The 20,932-nt window shown below is 39.7% G+C and overlaps 1 protein-coding gene across 1 annotated transcript; it reads right to left on the minus strand.

The window, feature by feature from the left end:
- Positions 1–7,221: 7,221 nt before the first annotated feature.
- On the minus strand, positions 7,222–12,476 carry FGG (fibrinogen gamma chain). Its single transcript, XM_026088253.1, has 9 exons — positions 12,405–12,476; positions 12,267–12,311; positions 11,638–11,821; positions 11,431–11,524; positions 9,797–9,927; positions 9,011–9,144; positions 8,717–8,901; positions 7,774–8,048; positions 7,222–7,409 (listed from the first exon to the last, which is right to left on the minus strand). The coding sequence occupies exons 1-9, from the start codon at positions 12,474–12,476 to the stop codon at positions 7,222–7,224; spliced, it is 1,308 nt and encodes a 435-aa protein (XP_025944038.1).
- Positions 12,477–20,932: the final 8,456 nt, after the last annotated feature.

The following is a 20,932-nucleotide window of genomic DNA, read 5'->3' on the forward strand; positions in this document are numbered from 1 at the left end:
CTTCAGGTGAAGAGCGAACAGAACTCTGACTGAGAGGATGCTTTTCACCTGTCTTTTGGTACAATTTAAACCTTAATGCAGAGCTGAGATTAATCATTATGCTCTCTTCTGTTTGCAGACAAAACATGCCAGATGCCCCCAGGTGATTACCTAATGTCTCTTGCACAAGTTACTGAAGTTATTTACTCCAATAAGTTTGTACAACACCAACAGGTTGGTAACACCATGTATTCCAGGAAGGAATCTGTCTAAAGCGTACTTTCTGGTAACTGGATGTTGAACTAAGGTGTATACAGGACCTAATAGGATCCAGAAGTACTTAACCACTCAAAGACACGCACTCTGTGTACCTGATATTTAACCAATATAATCAAAAAGCTGATATTTAAAAAAGGAAGTCCCTGTCCTTTCTGTGTGTCTATGTACCATTGATGTGAAGTCCCCTGGGCTTACCAAAGCAAGTAATAGTCTATGAAATGTTAATTCAGGCTGTCTGTGACCATGTGGTCATCAACAGAAATTTATTCCTGAGGACTGCAGAGCTCAGTCCAGTTGCTAGAATGTGTATCCAGTTCTAGAGCTGAACTCTACTGCTATTTAACATATGACATGTTTAGTGTTATGCTGTCTCTTACATGAACAGCATATGCTTTTAGAAAGTGAGATTTGTTTAAAATGAACAGTTTGAATTGAACACATATTTATGAAGAGCATATTATAGTGATACTTCAAAATGTCCCAGAACAAATGTAAAGGATATTCAAATCTTCTTAAAGGGATCATGTATTTTGTAGGTGGCACTTGATAATGTACTACTGCTGCTGCTGTGAGCTCTCTAACAAACCSTATGATTACTGGGGAATATTGCACTTGACTGTCAAACACTTGAAGCTGCTGCCCTTCTCATAAGTTGCCACCACTATGAGCAGAAATGAGCAAGCAARCCATTGCTTGGGCACATGAGGGACTAATCAGCTGAAAGAACAAAACTGTTGCTTGGATTTTTAAAACAGCATCAAATTCACAAAACTCGCCATCATCCAAGGGTTGCAACATTATATCATAGTCTGACCTAGAGTGGTGTTTTTAAACTCGACTCTAGCATTGTAGGACATAATTAGTCCAAAATAATTGATTGTAGCTTTGGATCCATTCCAGCAGTCTCTTACGTTTTCTTTTATCCTCCTTTCCTCTGCTTCTGCTTTTCTTCTTGTTTTCTGCCTTCAAAATGCTTGATCCCTCTCCCCATAAAGCTCACTGAAGTTAGACTGAATCATTTGTTTCCTCCCATTTTTGGCCTTGTATTTCATGCTGGCCCTGTTCTCTTACCTAGGAAAAGCCTTTTAAACTTAAGAGAACTTATGCTGATCTCAGAAATAATGAGTCATTCCTCCAGGTAGCAGAAAGCAGAAGGGCTCAAAAGAATTGTGCTACACTGATTTACATCACTGATTTACACGTACACCACCAGGATCTGGTTTTGCATGACAAGGAGTTTCTGTTTTATTTTATGCTTAATCTTATCTGCCGCACATTCTGAAACAAGATGTTTCATTCATCTCCATTCCCTACAGCATGCTCTGTAAAGTCTTCTGTTAAATCCCATGCAGTGCTGGTAATGCTGTGATGCAACCAACCTCTTCTGATTTCAGCAACAAAACAGCCCAGCTAGGTTTGGCAACAAATCTCCAGACACCAGATTACCTCTGCTCAGCTTGAAGATCAGCAGCTAGCCAGGGCTGTGTTTTTGATAAATGTACATAAGGCAGCTCCTTAACTGAAAGCACATCAGGTACTTACACACCAAAATGCCCCACTGCTAACTTCAGCACTGGCAGGATCAGACCTGCCTCCCCACTCCAAGACCTATGCAGTTTTGTTCATTCTGTTGTAACAGTACTACAAATGAATTATAAAAAGCTTAGAGAACAATAAAATGCTTAAAGGAGGGAACAATGACAATGAGAGAAAATATTACAGGATTAGGACTGATTATTTTACAGAGCAGAGTAATAAGGGCTTTGCCCAAAATCTATGGGAGTCCACGGAAAGTCTCCCACTCAAGCCAGCAAGCTCCTACTCAGCTTCCACATCAGACACAAAACTCCACTCAGAGATCTCAACTTCAGGCCCTCCGTAGTAACAAATAGATATAGAACTGCCCATACAACCTTTACGTGCCCTCGTTGTGTATGCATTAGGGTACTATGCTCTATCACATGATCACATGTGATGTTTTTCCCACATAATCACTCCCTCCTTCTGATCACAGTTAGCATGGCTGGTGCTCCATGAAGGAGCAGATGCCCAAAGCTGTATTTTCTTTTCATGCTCTGCAGACCGTTTAAAACCTCAAGGATTTCCCTGTGGTGCTCATCACTCAGCTATCTCAGTGCTTTATAGAAGAAAGAGAAAGGCTAAGTTTGAAAGTAGGTATTAATTTGGGGGATCGATTTTGATATTCTGAGACTTCAGAGCATGCTACATCTGCAGATCACAATGACAACAGCTATATCTCTGTGCTTAGCTCTAGGGTCTCTAAGGAATATCCAGCAGCCAGCTCTGAAAAGCCTGAGCGACTTGCCTGTGGTCCCACAGAAACATGGTGACAAGGGCAGGAATGCTATCTAATTCTGCAGGGTAACCTTCAGCTATGAGTAAGAGACAATTGGGCCCTGCCTGCTCTTACTCACTACATGTATTCCAATCAAAAGCATCCTTTACTTATCTTGCAACCAGTTTCCAGTCTCAAACCTGGTTAGGCAAGTATGCAATGGGAAAAAAAGACTAGGTGATTACATCTTTAAGACTGAACCATAATGGATAAATAAGCATAATTCAGGCGGCATGTCTCACCTTAGTTCTGGCTTTTTCCAACTTCCTAAGAGCTTGATTGTGTGATCTTTAACACTCTCTATTTTTGTCTGTAATTTATAAGGCTTTAAAAGAATGAAGGATATAGAAGAAAACGAAAATCAATACCATTCTGTGGATGCCCGGGTGCTTGCAATTTGAGCATATCAACCACACTAGCAGAGGATAAGACAACTTGCTAGCTGGTTCCACGCATACAGGCTGCCAGTGTAAGACTGGATGCTGTAGTAAAATGTGCCAGGCCTCCTCTGACCCTGCTGGAAGGATAAATTCTCTGGTGACCTTCAAACATAGAACACTCACTTAGGCTCAGATCCAAGTAAAACTCAGTCACCAGAGGCTAGAAGGACTGGAAAAAGCCAGTAACCAATCATAAACATTAGGTAAGTTAAGAAAGCTCTCCTGCTTCATTTGAAGGGGATTGCTGACTGAAGCTGAGGTAAAAGAGTCTCAGTCTCTCCAGGTAAGATCTGGATCTGGGCCTGACCTTCAGCCTGTACCTTTGCTTTCATGTTGCAATCATCCAGTCACTTCTCCGTATGTTTGTTTAAAAGGCTTTAGTCTTTTAAAAGGCTAAGAGCTAGATAAACTTTGGGTTTAACTTTAATTCATGATTAAAGGACAGGGGTGCAGTTTGCTAGTCAAGCTGCCTTGCTCTTGGAAGGTCATCACAGCAATAGTTGAGAGGTTGGGATTTAATTCTGATTTATGTGTCCTAGATGGCAGCCAGCTCTTGTTGACTCAGCACTGTCCCTGTCTCCTCTTCTATCATCAATCCTCATTACCAGTTTCCTAGAGGTGCCTTATCCTCCTCTCATCTGTTGGTTCCTGCCCCTCCTCTGGATTCCGTGTCTTAGTTTCAGTCCTCCTTCAGGCCCAGCTCTCAGCTCCAGTTTCTCTTCACGTGTTCCTCAGCCTACTTATCTCTTTTGGATTTGTTACCAGCCAGTATCAGCATCTGGTCCCACATCTCTGCATCCAACAGCCCTGGAGGCTTCAGCTTCCCATCAGCACCTAAGTCAATGTCAATGTTTTTCTGCTTTGCACCATCCTTTTCCTCTAGTCTGTCTTCTTGCCTGCTCCCACTGGCACACCAGTCAGTACTAGTAAGTCCCTTCTCTCTCCTCTCTCAGTCCTAATTTCCTTACCCAGCAAGTCCGCTACTCTGTCCACCTTATTTGCCTCTTTCTGCATGTATCACTTCCTCATTCACCTTTTTTTTTGTTGTTTTGGGGTGATCTGCTTCCTGTTAGAAGGAGCATTGAGCATGCAAAAGAGAGAATATTTCTGCTCTTGATTCCTGTTTGATGCTACAGTGATCCTTGGCAAATAGGAAGAGTGATTGCAAGCACAAGGTGTGAAAGAAAGGCAAGCTCATTGTAGCTACCAAATCCTATAATGAACTTTTATAAACTCAGAGGGGGACAGGCTTGTTATAAGTACAAAGGGCTTTCACTATAGGCTGTGTTCTGAGAGTGATCTACAATAAAGACAGATTTAGAAAGATTTAGAAAAGAGAAACAAGACCTTTCAGAATACAAATTAGGGACATTAAGTCAAAATGCAATGTATTTACTTGCAAAAAACTGCACTGAGGCAAAAGTTCTCTGAGATTCAGAAGAAACGGATCTTTTCAGACTCCTTTCTGATAGCTACAGGGGCCATAACAGTGAAAAGGGTCTCGAAAACCATGATTCTTGCCAGTCTCCATTAGGACCCAGGGAATATAACTGTAGGCTGTGATCCTACAGACTCTCTTACGAGCTCTGGCATAGGAAGGCTGTGAAAGATCAGGCTTCTTGCATTCAACAGATCTGCCTTTCCAGACTGCTGGAGCAAATAGTTTTCTCCAAAGAAACTCAAAATTATTTGTGAGACCTTAAGACACCAATAAACACATCAACTGGGAGAATAAACCAAGCTTAGTTCTTGCAAAGAACCCATAAAATGACAGCCCACATCAAAGAAACGTGTGTGGTTAAGGCAGATTCTCATCAAATAAATAATTGCAACCAAAAGCTAAACTGGAAGAGACACAGTTTAGACCTAGAGGAATCTGGACATATAAGTCAAAGTGGCAGAGATGAAAGGAGTACTTTTCAATTCCTTTGTTGCAAATATACAAACAACCCCAACCTTAAAGTCATGTCAGAGGTGGGATAAACTGAAAACAGAAAGGGGAAGTGACTTGGCCAGTGCCACTCRACTGGCTATTTGCAGAACCGGGCTCAGACTCCAGGCCTGCCAGCTCCCAGCTCCCCATCCTTCCCACATGCCTCTCTACACATTTCTCTTCAACTGCAAGGAACCATGGAAGAGGCCTCACTACATAAAACATTCAGGAAGATGGTGCTCTGCTTGGTGAGGACCTGGGTGTCTGGCCTGGCACTGAACCACGCAGTGTGGCTGGGTGCATGGATGCAACAGAACAGATGCAACAGCATGCAAACATGGTGGGCCAGTTGTGTCCTTCTTGTCCCTCACCCAAACAGTTGCTAAGTCAATGCTAGCCCTTTGTTAGCAATGGCTTGTATCATCTTCTGACAAATTCCTGAGAAATCTGCCTTTCTCTTACACTTCAGCTTAAGGGTAAAATTCAGTCAAGTCAAAACAACCTCAGTAAAAATGATGCAAGGACAGCAGCTTGTTGTGCTGAGGAGACTCTGAGGAGATCCAAGGAAGAAGGCTCAGCCACAGCCTATCTATTCACCTTGGACACCAGAACTGGAAGAGTGCCAAAATGGCTTAAATTGCCTTTAAGATATGTCTTATTAGTGTAACATCACCCTGTCTTTAAAATAAGCCATTCCAATGTGCTGTTCAGAAATACCAGGCAAACTTCTGGCCTCTCAATAGTAGCTAACAATGAAGATTGGGAAACACTTCATATTTATTTCTTAGTGTATATATTACACTTAGTGTATCAACTTGATGCTTTGAAAAGTATAACAGCTTCTCTATTCTAGTTCTGAATATACTTTTTGTCTAGCAATTTATCTACAGACCTAATTTGATTTGCTAATGCATCTCTTACCCAGAAATTTCTTTGGTGTTCTTGATCTGTGCTGTGAGTTTGCTCATGTGAATTACATGGTATTACTTCTTTGTCGTGAATGAATTATCATATTAAAAAAAAGAGAATGCAAGTAAAATACAATGAATTGCTAGCAGAAACGTGAACATTTTTTGGTCTAACACTAAAAATGTCAAATTCTATTTATTTTTAAATATTTATGATAAAAAAGCAGTATTCAGGAATAACAGTTGTATAGTATAGTACTACTATAGTGATTTAGTATAGTACTATGCACCAGGTAGCGAACCAAACTTGCGACTTTTATTCTGATTACTGTCTGAGAAACTTGCTAATTTCTATGCTCTGGAGTAAAATATGTGTTCTTGGTCATTGATAGGATACTTCCTAACATATACTGATTGAAAATGTATGCATTATTTGATGGTAAGCTCAATTAAGTGGCCTTCAGAAGTAAACTAGGCCCCTTCCAACTTGCTGTTTTCATCTGTGCCACAAATCAACAATTCCATCAGCAAGTAGAATGAAAACTTTTGGAAATGAGCAACATTTTATGGAGAAATAGCTCCAACACACACCTCTAAAAAAACAGCAGAAACTACTGGTGTGCAATTCAGGAATAAGTGAATCAAACAGATCTGATCAGAGTAACCTTCCAACCATGATAATGTTTACTTAGCTTTGCTTGGCCAACAGTARAACACAAAAAGCAAGTTCAGAATTTTGTAACAATCAGAAACTTATTGAAAATTGATACAGAAAAAATAACAATGTACAGAGGTAAGTAATGGCCTGCACAAGAAAAAGGCTTGGACATTTTACAGTCAAAGGTGTTTTACGGTCAAAACAGAACTGAAGAAGGTTAGGTAAGTTCTGTGTCCCACAGGTATAAGATTTGTTTTCCCTGTTCAGGTAAGTCTTTGTTAAATTGTCTATTTATGCATCTCCAACCTACAACAGAAAAAAAAAAAGAGAGCATTATAATTTTCTTCTGAAAGAAGGATGGAATATACAGGGCTATGATGACATGCTGATAGTGTTCATACATATTTATATTAGTTGGAAATTAAAAATGTAGCATTTAAAATATATGAAGGCAAAGAATTATTTCTGATCATAAGACTATCCTTTTATTTGTCAGTTAAAAGAAACAGTAATGAGGTAGGTATACTAAAACAAAACTACAAGTATTTCTGTGACAAAATGGTAAACAAAGCTGACTTCTCTTAGATATAGTGGGCTTAACACTTCAACTGTATATGTTCTATAATTTGAAACAATAACTCTGTTAGGTTGTCATTTTACATATCTCCTCAGCCCTGTGGTCGAACCTGTTTGGTGTTGCCTAAGTTGTGCTGCTGTCCATCTACTGACAGTCTGTTGAATGGGATGATTTTCATTGCAGTTTTCTTCATGGAGTACCACTGACTACGCCACGTTACCCAGATAATCCCATTGTCATATCCAGCTGGACCAGCATCTTCAGATGTGTACACACCATCTAAAAATAGTAGTTGCAGCAAAATATTTAATTGGTTTCTGAAATGATTAATGTGTCTGTGCATCTTTCTGGTGCTTGACACCTCTTGGGCACACCAGCAGGTCCTGCTCCCTGCCCCTATCCCACCAGTTTGCTCCTGTCAGGACTGATTTTCTCACTTTAGACTGGAAGACAGCCAGAAGTTCCTACTACTGGTGTTACTATTAACAGCTATTGCTAAGAATGAGYGATGCCAGCTTTGGGGAAACCAGATGGCTACACAYACATAATGGAAGTGACACATTTTTCTTTGTCATTGGAATGTGGTGTAGAACTGCTGGGTTACTTTTTCTACATAAAAATAGGTATTTAGAAGATGTTTTACCTATATAGTATTTGCCATTGAGGTGGCCAGCGTGACATTTATTCATCCACCATCCAGATCCATCTTCCGCAGCACAGTTGCCTTCAAACCTATCGTTGTCGTTATCATAGGTACTGAACTGCATGCCATTATGGTAGGTAGACGCTTTGTCACTTGCAGCTCCAAAATCAAAGCCATCAAAGGCATCCCCAGCTTCACCACCAATAAAGTAGGCATAGGTCATTCGGTATTTGTCTTCTTCACTTCCGACTTTGAATACAGCATAGTCAGCAGTGCTGTTAACAAAGAATAATGGTGAATGTGAGCACATTGCACTCCCACATTCATGACTGAAAAATACATAGGCAATGCATTTCAGGAAAGGCATTTCTGCCATCCTAGCATGTAATTTTGAAAAGAGGTTGTTCTTTGTAAGATTGCATACCTCACTTCAATGAAATATGTCTAACCAATTTTTGTGCTCCAGCATTAGACATGTTTTCTGACTACAACTCAGTGATGTACCAGAGATCTATGTTATATATGCATATATATAGCCCAGGCTCATACTGTTTAGGCTTACTTAGCTCATGAGGAAATTCACAGTTGGAGAAAGGAATAGATATCTCAAGAAATAGCAAAGATAGCACGCCCTGCTAACTTCCTGGAAAACGGAAACAACCTAACCATTATATATAAGATGTGAAGAAACTCTGAAGGGAAGAAACAGATTCATTCTGCTAAATAAACTAGGGCTGCCAGTGCACGGCCTTCAGACACACACACGTCTGGCAGCAAGTCACATGCAGCGACTACAGTCACAGCTGTGGATTCAGGAACTGATGAAGTTTCCTATGCATGTATTAGCAGACCTAAGGGCACCATCATTTTTTCAGAAATCTATATGAATTGACACAACAGTGTGTTTTAAGCTGTCACTTTCATAAGCTTCATTAGCAGATACCCTTTTTTGCCASTCCAGTCCTCCAGTTCTATTCGTAAGGCATATGGCAGAGTAGACTGTGTAGTTATTAAATGAATCTTTTCATTGCCCAGCCAGAACTCTGTGCTGTCATCTGGAGACAGATGTCCAAATCCTTCCTTGTACTGATCCCAATTTTTCCTGAAGTCCTGGCTCCCATCCAGTCTCTGGGGGGGAAAAAAAAAGTCTCAACAAAAATGTTATGTATCATGTGTAAGTAAATTAACACAGTGCTGAAGCAATAAGCTTGCTCCTGTTACTAAACAACTGACCTACCCTCTGTAAYACTGTCCACCCATTGCCGTATGAGTCAATCTCACAGTAGACTAGGAACATCTGCTTGGCTTTTTGAGGCTTGATGAAGTAAAGACCGCTTTTTCTGGCACCTTTATTTGCAATATCTTGACAATCTGCAGTAAAGATATTCAAAGGATTGTTATTAATTTAGCTACTGTTCTGTCTTCATATTTATTTGATCTTATAACTTTCCTAGTGCAAGAATTAGAATTCATCTAAATATCATCGTTGCAAAGTTAGCTATTCAGTCTACACCCTTTAACCATAAAAATCCTACTGAAGTTCACAGGACTTGTGTAAGATGAGCAGGACTTCAGTTTCACATACAGTTTAAGCAACTTAAATGTAAAATGCAATCATTGCATTAATTTCTACAGCAACAAAAACGGCACGTTTGGTGCTAATGGAATAATTACATTTTCTTCAGGTGACTGCAGAAATGTGACAATGATAGTTCTGTTTTTCCTATGTCCACAGAAACTCTCCTCCCCTCCCTGGTGTACAGCATACATTTTGGGCTGGTCATATTTTGGCTAACTAGGCCAAAGGATCAAGTACGACTTCTGTTCCAACTGAATGTCGTTTTTGCAGAGCATCTACCTATYGCTCATGCTGATCCAAGTGCAAGTGGCATAGCTTGCAATCTCATACATCTTTGCAGAAGTCTGTGGCCCGCAGGATTACAAATAACTCAGCACGATGATGCCTACTGGCAGTACTTGTAACTGAATTATCCCTCCACCATACAAGAAGTATTTTGTGCACCTCTTCCAGTTGTCTCCTCTATTTCAGCAGTATCTTTGCATGGCTCCTGACAGTGTGTTTCAAGCTGAGCAATCTTCTGTCTTAGTAGTGAGATCTTGTTGCTGTTCGTTATATGTAAATCTGTCAACTGTCTGGAAAGACATAAAAATGGCTTGTTGCTTCAGCTGTTTCTTACTGACAATAATAAACATTTTCCAACACACACATGCCTTACTTATCTGGCATGCTCTTCCAAAACGGCTGCCTTTCTTAGCACTGGTATTTAAAGTTGAGGTACCYCTAAAGAAAGGAAAGCAGCCTCTGCATTTACCACCAGGCAGAGAAGTGCCATTGCATTCCTCTACAAGCAGCAGAGCAGGCGTTACAGCCCTCAGCTCCCCTCAGCTAGTGCTCTGCAAGAAAATGAATTTTCCACTGTCAGCTATTGTTTGGTGCAAAAGATTCAGCCTATGCCCTGCCATTCCCTGGCCCCTTTCTTCTCATGGTTTTCACGGGCTGCGAGTGAGTACCAAGCACGATTGAGTAGCAAGCTCACCCAAGTGCAAGCACCACTATTCCAGTTTGCCTCTCAGCAGGCTGTTCAAGTATCAGTAGGCTCTGTCCTCCTTATGATCTCCCAAGCAGTGAGATTAGAGCTTGCCACCCACTTGCCCTGTGTAAATACATATGCCAATAAGTATATGGAATTTAACTTTCACATAGGCATAATTTTTTAATACAAAATTCTATTCCAAAGGCTGTAATTTTTTCTGTTGTTAGATTACCACGAGAAAAAAGGTTCCTCATTTCCTTTATCTTTGCTGTGACTTGTTCCTGCCCTGTATTCAATACTTCGTTCCCAACTGGCTGAAACAGGAAAGCATGCGCTTGATCTTACGCCAAATTTGACTTGACTTTGTCTCCCTAATCAGCAAAGCTCAAACCAGTAATTAATACATGAATATAACTCTATTGAAAGTTTTTCTTTGTTCTCCTGAAGTAGATGATAAATTATGCTTTTTAATTATGGAYACATTTGTGAAACATAGATTATGCAAATAAACTGATGCAAAAGTCAGAGGGCCTAAGTCATCATTGATATGTTATAGAGAAGGGGAGATATTGCTACAGTCAGGTCAAAAAATGTATCATTAACATTTAGACAAGTTAATGATCTTTTCAATCTTAACTTACAAAGTCGATTTACAAAAGAATGTCACTGTTACTTATGATTTATATCAGTGGAATGAAGAGCCAATTTGCATGGATATATGCAGCAAAATTAGCCAGGGTCAGTGATTGTACAGATATTCAATACACTCTGCATTACAGCACAAACTCACGTTAATAAAATCTCCAAATTTCATGACAAAACTGGTATGAATATTTGGCATAGCAAATGAAACATAAATAAAAAGTTTGCCAGCCTTCATAAGATTCTCATCTTGCATTTCTTGCACAATTAAAGGGTTATGTAGATGAGCAAAGAATGCAATATCAGATCCACATTGTGGCTTGCAAGGCAGCTATTAATAATGTGGGCATAATGGCCACATGAGCACAGAAAATCTTTCTGAGAAAGCCTTAACTACAGTTGATAAAAGAAGAGAAAGGAAATGATCTGGACTGTGATACAAAAGGTGGAAGATACCTACTGTATAGTACTTTCATGAGACGAAATAGTGTTTTCATATCTGATAATTTCTTCGATTATTTTCCTGGACTTTTGAGTAAATCCATCAACTGAATCTGTAAAACAGGTAAAGATGTAAAATTAATGTAACTAATTAAGCAAATGAAAAAAACAAGCAAACTGCATAAATGAAATTTTTTCAATGGCGTAGTTATTTTTATATTCTCACTTGGAAGTGTCTGCTTCTCAGGAGGACTGATGGTTTGGATGTGTTGAATCAATTGCTCTGTTGATACTGTGGAGTTAATGATTTGCTGCAAAACTCTCTCAATTTCCTGCAGTTCATTATCCATAGTGAGATGGTATTTATTAAAGAAATCTGCAATGCCACAGGTAGTTGGGCAATAGCTACCCTAAAGAGGAAAGAATAATAATTGATAATGTTTCAGGAGAAAAAAAAAAACAGCAGAACATTTGGGCAGGAAAACTTGCAGTCACCGTTTATACAAATGATTGTGGACAAAAAAGGGTAGGCATTTGCCACTTTGTCTGCAGTATTTGAATTTATAGGGACAATTTAGTTTCACATGTATACATACACACACATAACAGAAAATAGTGCATGCTATTACTTTTAGTGTCTTCTTGATACATGCTCTTATCAATGGTGCAACTTCCTGTGCATTTTTAACAAATGCGTACTGCTATTAATAATGGGTCTAAAGCACAGAGCATTTAGCAAGCATAAAAAATAGCAACGAGGCTCAAATAAAGCTACAAATGCATACAAAAGCATAATCAGTGCGGCAAAGTGTTAGTTAGCCTCTTAACACAGAAGAAAAATATTCAGATACTTACAAATCGCTCATCTAATATGCAGCAGTTTTCTCTGGTAGCAATGTACTGAAGAGAAGAAAGGAGATCATTTTCAGTGATTTTTCTCTGACAGCATTTTCGGCACGGACGTGTTTCCTAACACTCTCTATCTCCACTTACCGCCATGCTAGTCGAAAAGAGCAGGGAGAAGAGAGGCCCCAGAGGCGCCCAGCTGCCCAACTTGAGCACCATCGCGTCCACCCCACCGCACGCTGCCAGCTGCTCTGGGCAAGTGCAGGCAGCAGCCAAAAACGTTCAACCCCACGCCTCGGGCAGCGCCTTTATGGTCCTCGGCACATCAGAGCAGCAGTTTAACGGAGCAGGCTGGAGCTGGGGGTGGGCACTGGGAGGTAGCGGGAAGAGGCGGGGTGGGGGGTTGAGGTAAATTCCTGGAATTTGCACACATCTCCTCCTCCTCCCATTTTCAGAACCTGCTTCCCACTCACCCACCTTATCTCTGTTCCAGCCAGGTGGTCTTAAGACAGGCAGAAAGGTGAAACAGGGCACGGAGACTCCACTTCCACTAACATGGGAGTAAGAAAACTCGCACATGTTTTTGGAATGGGGCCTGATGAAAGTTTTATTTAATGAGCATAAGGGCACACTAACCCTCTGAATTATGTGTAAGAACTACCAATAGCCTAGCAAATGCAATCTATCCAAACTATCAGTATACTATCAATACTAACCGATCAATAGCCTAATAAATGCAAAGAATAATTTGCTGCTATGTAGTACTTTTCCTCAGCAGATCTCAACATGCTTTGCAAAGGGGACCATCATTCTCCCTATTTTGCAAATGACAAAACTGAGGCAGAGAAAGATATGAACTCACACTGGGCAGTGCCATATCTGGAAAAAGAAGCCCATGGTGCTTCTCACAGGCAATGAAAATGTGGCTCTTTTCCATCCCTCAGTCCAAGGGGTCTGTTTGAACAACTTTGATCAAAGCTTCCTTGCGGGGAACTAATGTTGTCAGTATCAGGATCAGGAAGGTTTCCTTTCCAATTGCCACAAGTCTGGAACTAGTGTTTGCAGAAACATATTGCTTCTAGATAAAATTGTTGCCTCCCTGGAGGCAGAGGCTGACTGAGTTTACATTTGTACTCTGCCTCATTCAATACACCTAGAGGACTGGTGACAGGTTCCCTGTTCTGCTACAGACTTTATCCCAGGCAAATTATTTTCTGTATGTGCTTCTGGGCACTCTCTGTAAAATACCAGTGTTAATATCTTTCTAATCATGTTCTGCACCTAAATCTTCTCTTTAGGCTAGAGCTTCTTCAGAGAAAGCCTGCATTTGTGCCTATGCAATATCACGAGTGATGGGGCAGTGTTGACTGAGGCTTTTGACTTCAGTGCATGGTTGACCAAATGATGAGAAGAAAGGTGGGACTGGGTCTCAGGAATGCTGAGTGTCGTTACTAGATCTGTTACCAGCTGGCTTTGTGATTATGGGCAAATGACTTCACCTCTGTACAGGCGTATTGATCTTCAGCTTTCTTTGCAAGCTTTTTAAAAGACACAGAAAAGAAAGCACAGTATAAAAGTTAGATGTTATATTATTATGAAATTAGATACGATTATGTTGTGAAACATGCAGAGTCCCTGGCCAGTATATCATCTTTTCATCTGCCAACTGGAAAGTTCCCATCATGTTTGAGGATCCAACCACACACTACCAGAATCATATATGAGCATTTATGATACTAAAAATCAAACTTATGGGACATTTAAGTGGAAGCTGAAGCACTGTGAATGGGAGAACCAACTCTTCAGTGACTGTACTGATGACCAGTGAGTCAGCTGCCTGCCTGCCATAAATCCTTTCCAAGGGGTGACCCTAGAAGTCTATGCTTCCAAATCTTGCATTGGTTGGTTCTGCTTCCTACATAATGAAGATGAAATAAATAAAAATGGATAAAAAGTCAACCTGATCTTGTAGTGTTTTCTATCATTGCTTCATTGGAGCTGTTAACATGGACTCAGGAAAGGACCATCAGGTCCCACCGAGCTTAGAGAGAATCTCCCTGCCGCTGCTGCTCACACATTGCTTGAGCTTGCTTTACTGCTTCGAAGGCTGCAGGTCATCTGCTGGAGCGAGGCTGCTGCTGGGGCCAGAGGGTCCTGGAGACACAATTTCAGCGGCTGTGCACCACCGGGCTTCCATGAGATAAGATTTTATAGTGTAAGTAGGTCACTGGCATGAACTTCCCAAAATAACTGGACAAACTTCAACCACAAACATGCACTCAAGAGCACAGATGGGCACACAATGTTCACGACACGATAGGTGAACCACATAACACAACTCCGGTATCTTTTATCCCTTAACAGTGTCCAGAACATACCCTTTCCTTTTTTCACTAATAGCAGTACATATAGGTTTGAGACTCTTTCAGAACTGTACTTGGCAGCAGAGCATAGAAAATTTGGTCTTGCATTCCTAGGCAGGAATTTCAGGATTCAGAAAAGATGGTAAAAGTCAGTACTGCCAGTGATAGCTATTAGTTAATCTTGAGATAAAATGTCTATCTTACAATTAAAACATGATGATGGTTGTAATGAAATAATTTCAATGTATAATGCAACAATTTTTACTCAAGTCATTAATATCTTAGGTAACAAAAGACATTGTTAGAGTTTCATTGTTCTAGATAATTGGCTAGTTGGTTTTGGAAAACAAGAGGATCATTATGCCTACAAATGGGTTAGAAGTTGGAATTTTCAGCAAGTTGCTTATATTAGGCAACTTTCTAGGATCAGTTTATAGATCTACATTCACAAAGGAATCATTTTGAAACATTTCTTTAATGATTAGCAAATACCTGTATACTATATAAGTGCTGTCTAGTTGTATTTCTGTTGCAACCTCTTGTACTTCTTAGCAGGAGATACAGATATTTAAACCTCACAAAATGTTTGCTGATTACATGGTCATGATTTAGCCTTGAGTCATTAATCCTTCCATATCTTTGCTTCCTTCTCTTTCCTTCTACGGTTTCACTGGGCATGATTTAGAAATAATTTATTCCTACTTTCTCATTAGGTTGAAAACAATACGTATTCTTCGTGGAACGGCTATGTAGTCATTTTTCTGCCTTACATACATTTTCTCTTGGTTGGTCCTGGCTGCAAAATAGCTGACCCAAAACAAATGTTCTAGAGATCCAGTTGTACTCTGCTATGTGCCCAACATAATTTGACTGTGTTGATTTTATGACCAATTTTATCTTTCTGGTAGGTTTATTTGCTGATTTGCTAACAAATTAGGAATGATTAATGTAGCACAGACAGAAGGAAGAATTCTCAAATGCAGTTTACCTTTTTTCTTGCAATTTATTTTTTGAGTAGATAGTAAAGGTGAATCATTATTTGTTTAGAAGAGCCTTGTTAATGTAGCTCAATAGGTGAGTAGCATTTTATTCGTCAGATACACCCTCATCTTCTCTGTCTCCATACCTCCATATAAATGCAGCGGTAATTCAATTAGTCAATTATTATTCTTGTCAAAGAGCCACTGGGAAACTATCCAATACCTTCCTATTATTCATAGTAAATCTTTCCTCAGAAATACAAAACAGGAAAAGAAATGTGTTTATATTTGTAAATTAGTTCCTGAATACCAGGGCATTCTTACAACTGTCTTGGAAAAACAACTGTTTCCAAATTTTATGACTCATACTCATGTGCCCTTATGAATCAAACTTGAACAATCAATACATACAATTTCAGAAATGCTAGACTGATACTTTAACATTTCCAGAAGGGCTTTGTTATTGGTTTAACTGAAAGAGTTCAGTGGACTTCAGTCGGATTTGCACAGTTTTTCAGGTGCTCCTAAAGTGAATTTTCTTACTAAAAAAAATACCAAAAATAAATATTGAAAAGAAAGTAAATACCGAAAAAAATGTCTATTTTACTTTGCAACCCATCACCAATATACATTACTGCTGCTTGCACTACTACTAAGCTATACAGATTGGTGTGCACAGTCTCTTTTGCCAGGCCAGTCAATGAGTGAGTTGATAATCAGAATGAGAAATAGAGATGATTAAAAACCTGTGTAGTATTGAAATTATGCTGCTAGTGTGCTAGAAAACCAACCGCTTTACAAACAGAAATAGAAAAGTGAAAATGAAAAAAAAACCAAAAACACAGTTTTGTATGTCATCTTTCTCTTTCTCTTTCAGTATTTAAATTTTGGTCAAAAAGTACAGGGCAACATTTTTGCCAATTCAATAGTCCCCTCTCTCCAGCCAACACGCTTCCTCACACTTCTGGGAGTGAARGGCCCAGGGAACTCCTGAGTCAGCAACAATCGGCTCTCACTTGCTTTGCACGCGAGAGGCTTTCKACTGCTTTCCGCTTCCCATTCACTCCCACTAGAATGTATTCTTAAATAAGAATGGAATATTATGTATTTTTAAATCTGCACAGGGAAACCACACTGATGCATGACTGCTAAATGCCTTTTGATTTCTGACTAATGTTCTCGTGGTTATTTTTTCCAGCACTTTTTCTACATAATATAGCCATGAAAAGACTCTGAAGAAACACCTTTGAATTCTACAAAGAATAACAGAGTTTTTATATGGCTTCATTACTTGAATACACTGTTCTTATTTTGATTATAAATGTAATTACATACAAATTTTCAGAAGTATTTAACAATTAAAAAGGCCAAAAATCCAGGTGCCCTATCATTTAACTGTTTTTGAAAATACCTCAGGTCCATGAGTCAGCTGTTTAATGGTTTGGATAATGGTTTGATGGGTTTATTTTTTAAAATCATATAGTCTTCCTTTTAACACTTGCTTTCACATGCAATAACATTTTAGATGTTATTTAAACTTCATTCAAATGTTGAGGAATTAAGAGAGAACATATCTCTAAAAACAACAGAAATGTAATATAAAGGAACAAAACCAATACAATCCATGAGTACAGAAGATTGTTTTCTTGCTTTGTCACAGTCAAGGTTTCTCACTTGAACATATGATGCTATACCTGAAAACACTAGAAAGCTAAGAAACGTGCTAAAAAACCCAAACAATAGGTTGGGAACAGTTAAACATCGGTATTGAGTTTTGGGTGGTTTGTACCTTATTTGGGGGCATTAGATGCAACACTGCAAATTCCCTCTCTTTACTGATTTACAGAGATCATTTTCAGCTGTTGATTCCTTTAGAAAAGGTTGGGTTTTAGACTATCTGCAAAAAAGAGATTGCAATGTTTACTTTACCTTGAGGACAAGAGCAGTGAACTCCATTTGTTAAACAAAGATTTGCCCTAATTTATGGTAATAAGATAAGTAATAAATTCAAATATTTGCTGAATATTTTGTAATCAGTTGAGAGGCCAAAGCCTCAATAAACTAAGCAGAACCYTCTCAATAAACTAAAATACTTGTTGGTAACTGTTTATACTGTTGTTTTGGATAGGAACTTATTTTCAGTGACATTAACGGGAACATAGCAAAAATGTAATCTATTTGACAATAAAAACCTGGCCTGTGAAATACTTTGCTTGTACTTTTTAGCAACCTGAGGAAGTCTGACTGTCAGCAAAGTCCTAGAAAAATATGTGGAAACTGTATTTGATTTGGAACAACAAACTCTCGTATTTTTTTCAAATGTCYGCCCTGACTTCCAGGATTAGCTGTGAACAAGATTAATTCAGGATCATGGTAGTAGGAGAATGAAATGTTCATTTCCTTTACACATCATCTGTGCTCCATACTAGTGCACAAATCTGCTTATAGGGAGGGAAATACCAGCCAAAATTTGAAACATTAATGGCACTAACATAATAAAAGTAAACCTATATATTCAGGGTCACTGTAGGACACTGTGAATCTTAGACAGACCTGCATTGGAACTGTGAACAAGAAAGAAAGAATATTCTTTAATCTTTATGTTTTACTCTGTAACCTTTATGTTTCTGCAGCAGTACCACCTAGCATAACAATTCAGGCCAAAAGATTTTTTTTTCCTTTCATAATTTATGAGCAAAGGAATTCAAAACCTGGTTTAGGCTTAAAAATTGTATGTTAGGCAACAGAGCTGATGGGCAGTGATCCTTACCAGGTGACAGAGTCATAGAGTCTATTATTGTTTGCTAATATCCCCTAACTAGGCCACTAAGCGTTAAGCTTTTACCAGCAGCTCCATGTATTAATTTCCTGTACCCTTGTTCCTAACTGCAGTTTCTTCAGGGCTTCGCTGACAACCACCCAGTGCCACCCAGTGTCCTCAGTGAGCAATGAACTTTTTCTAAAATCTGTATTAAGTCACCTAAGAAACCAAAATCTCAAGATTAAAACTTGAAACATCACGGAGCAGGGAACAGTGGAGTCAGCTGGGACACTTCAGCTGGGAAAAGGGATGGTTCAGAGGGGCCACCATGAAGTCTGCCAAATCAAGAGCAACCTGGGTAGCGCAGGCTGGCTCTTTATTTTTATTTCATGTCTGTCTTTTATTTTTATACAAGAAATAGAGAATAGCAAAGGAAGCTAGTAGGAGCCAGCTTCAAAACGAAAGCAGCAGGTTTTTCATGTGACAGATATCAGACTTGGGAACTCCTTACCAAAGGATATTCTGGGTGCAAAATGTTTACATGGGCACAAGGGGAGACTGGGCATGTACTTGGAAAGGAGGGAACTACTGTATTGAGGGTTACTAAACAGATAAACAGCTGAAACTAGAGGGTGGGCAAATACTCAGTAGAAACATCAGTTGTCAGTTGTCTCAATAACCCACAATCACCTCCACAGCTATGTTCATCTGTATTAAATATAAGAAGAGGAGGTTTTCTAGGACTATATATACCACCATATATATTGCTGGGTATAGCTGTGGCCCCAGTGTAGGGATATGCAGCTGTATAGCTGCCTCCTCATGATAAAACCAAGACACCTCACATGACATTAATCTGGGATGAGGCACCAGTCATAATTCATAAACGCCCCTGCATAAACCTGCACCTGCACTGCCTTTATAATTATTTTAATTATTGAAGATCCAAAGAAAATCATCTGTCTAATCAGATAGAGAGAATCCAAGGAGTGTATAAATTATTCTCACTGATAAAATGGATGATTTTGCCAGAGCCTTAACAACCTATTAAATGGCCTACTTACTTAAGGACAAGCCTAAACTRAGTAAGAAAAGCACTTGCTTAGGAAACCAACAAAATGCCATCTTTGACCCCTTCAGCTCTTCAGTGTACCGTTACAAGTAATGGAAACAATCTTAAACCCTTTCCTCATATTTAATTAAATGGTTGACAGACAAATTAAGTCATAGGTGTGTATTAGCATCTTATGTATCTTATTAGCATTTTATATAGTATCTTATATATGTTGTATATTAATTTTCTCACACGCACATATATAAACAACCCCATGCAAAGGTTGGTGAAATTGTGTTCATGCTCCACAAGGACTTTGAGATGCTTTATGACAAAGCAAGACCCAACCCATCATAGAGCCATGGGCAGCTGCTGTCAAAATCCATGCTACAAACATATTTGAAAGGAGTTAAAAGAAGAAGGTCCCTTCTGCATCCCAAGACTGCTACACCAATGCATATGCATTTGTCAGTGTGTGTATATGTGCATTTTTATATGTTAATATAAATAAACTGTATTTGTTTATCTGGGAAGAAATGCATACGTTTGTCTTTGTGTATGCTACATACAGCACACCTGATGCTGACTGGAATAGAGGACAGTTCCCACTGACATTTTTTGTGGCTGGGAATTATGTCGCATAGGAGGCAAGGATATGGAAGCCGGGACAACACAGCCATCTACTGGCCACAGCAGGGTAGTTTAGTTTATTTGAGTAGGCTTGTCTTTCAATGTCCAGAAATTCAGCTTTGTAGTGTGAAATCTCAGCGCAACTGATTTCAGTGGAACTTTTATTTATATTCCTGGGTTATAAAGTATGGCATCACTGCTAACTGCAATTAGAATTTCGTCTAACTGGACTCCGTATTTATCAACAATTTTCAAAAAGTATTTATTTAAATGTTTTCAATGTGGCTACTTTTTACACCAATAAAACCGCCTCTCATCATCATATACTTAGAATTATGTCAATGTCTCATTGAATGTTGCATTTTCCAGCTTTCCTACAAAGACCCAGAACAACCCCAGATCTTCCTAATGTTTCATTTGCAAGAGGTAACGCGCAAAACCAGCCAGGATCGAATTGCAGGCGTTAAGGCAGGCCTAGCCGTTTTCACCTGGGATTAGCACGCCAGACTTGCGGACTGAGTTACCACCCTTGTCACGTTAGACACGTTACGTGGGTTTTGTCCGCGCAGGGAGCCGTTCTCAGGCACCTCTACGTGATTTAAGGCGCTGCGTGAAAGCCCGCGCACCGCGGCCTCTGGAAATCCCTCTGCATTGGACCATGCGCTAGTTTGGCGAGGCTTATTAACAGACTCCAGGTTCGCTGCCTAGAAACTCCGCCTGGCACCTGAGAAACCTTTCCTGTCAAAACCGAGATATATAAGTAAATATAGGCATAAATAAAACCAGGCACGCAGGATAAAGCCAGGCACCCCTCCTGGGAGTGTGCCCCGACGGGCTGGGGCAGCCCACAGGGCCGGGGCCGGGGCCGGGCCGGGGGCGGAGCCGGG

The sequence above is a fragment of the Apteryx rowi genome, unplaced genomic scaffold (genome assembly GCF_003343035.1).
Source record: "Apteryx rowi isolate R43461 unplaced genomic scaffold, aptRow1 scaffold_76, whole genome shotgun sequence".
Classification (NCBI taxonomy): domain Eukaryota; kingdom Metazoa; phylum Chordata; class Aves; order Apterygiformes; family Apterygidae; genus Apteryx; species Apteryx rowi.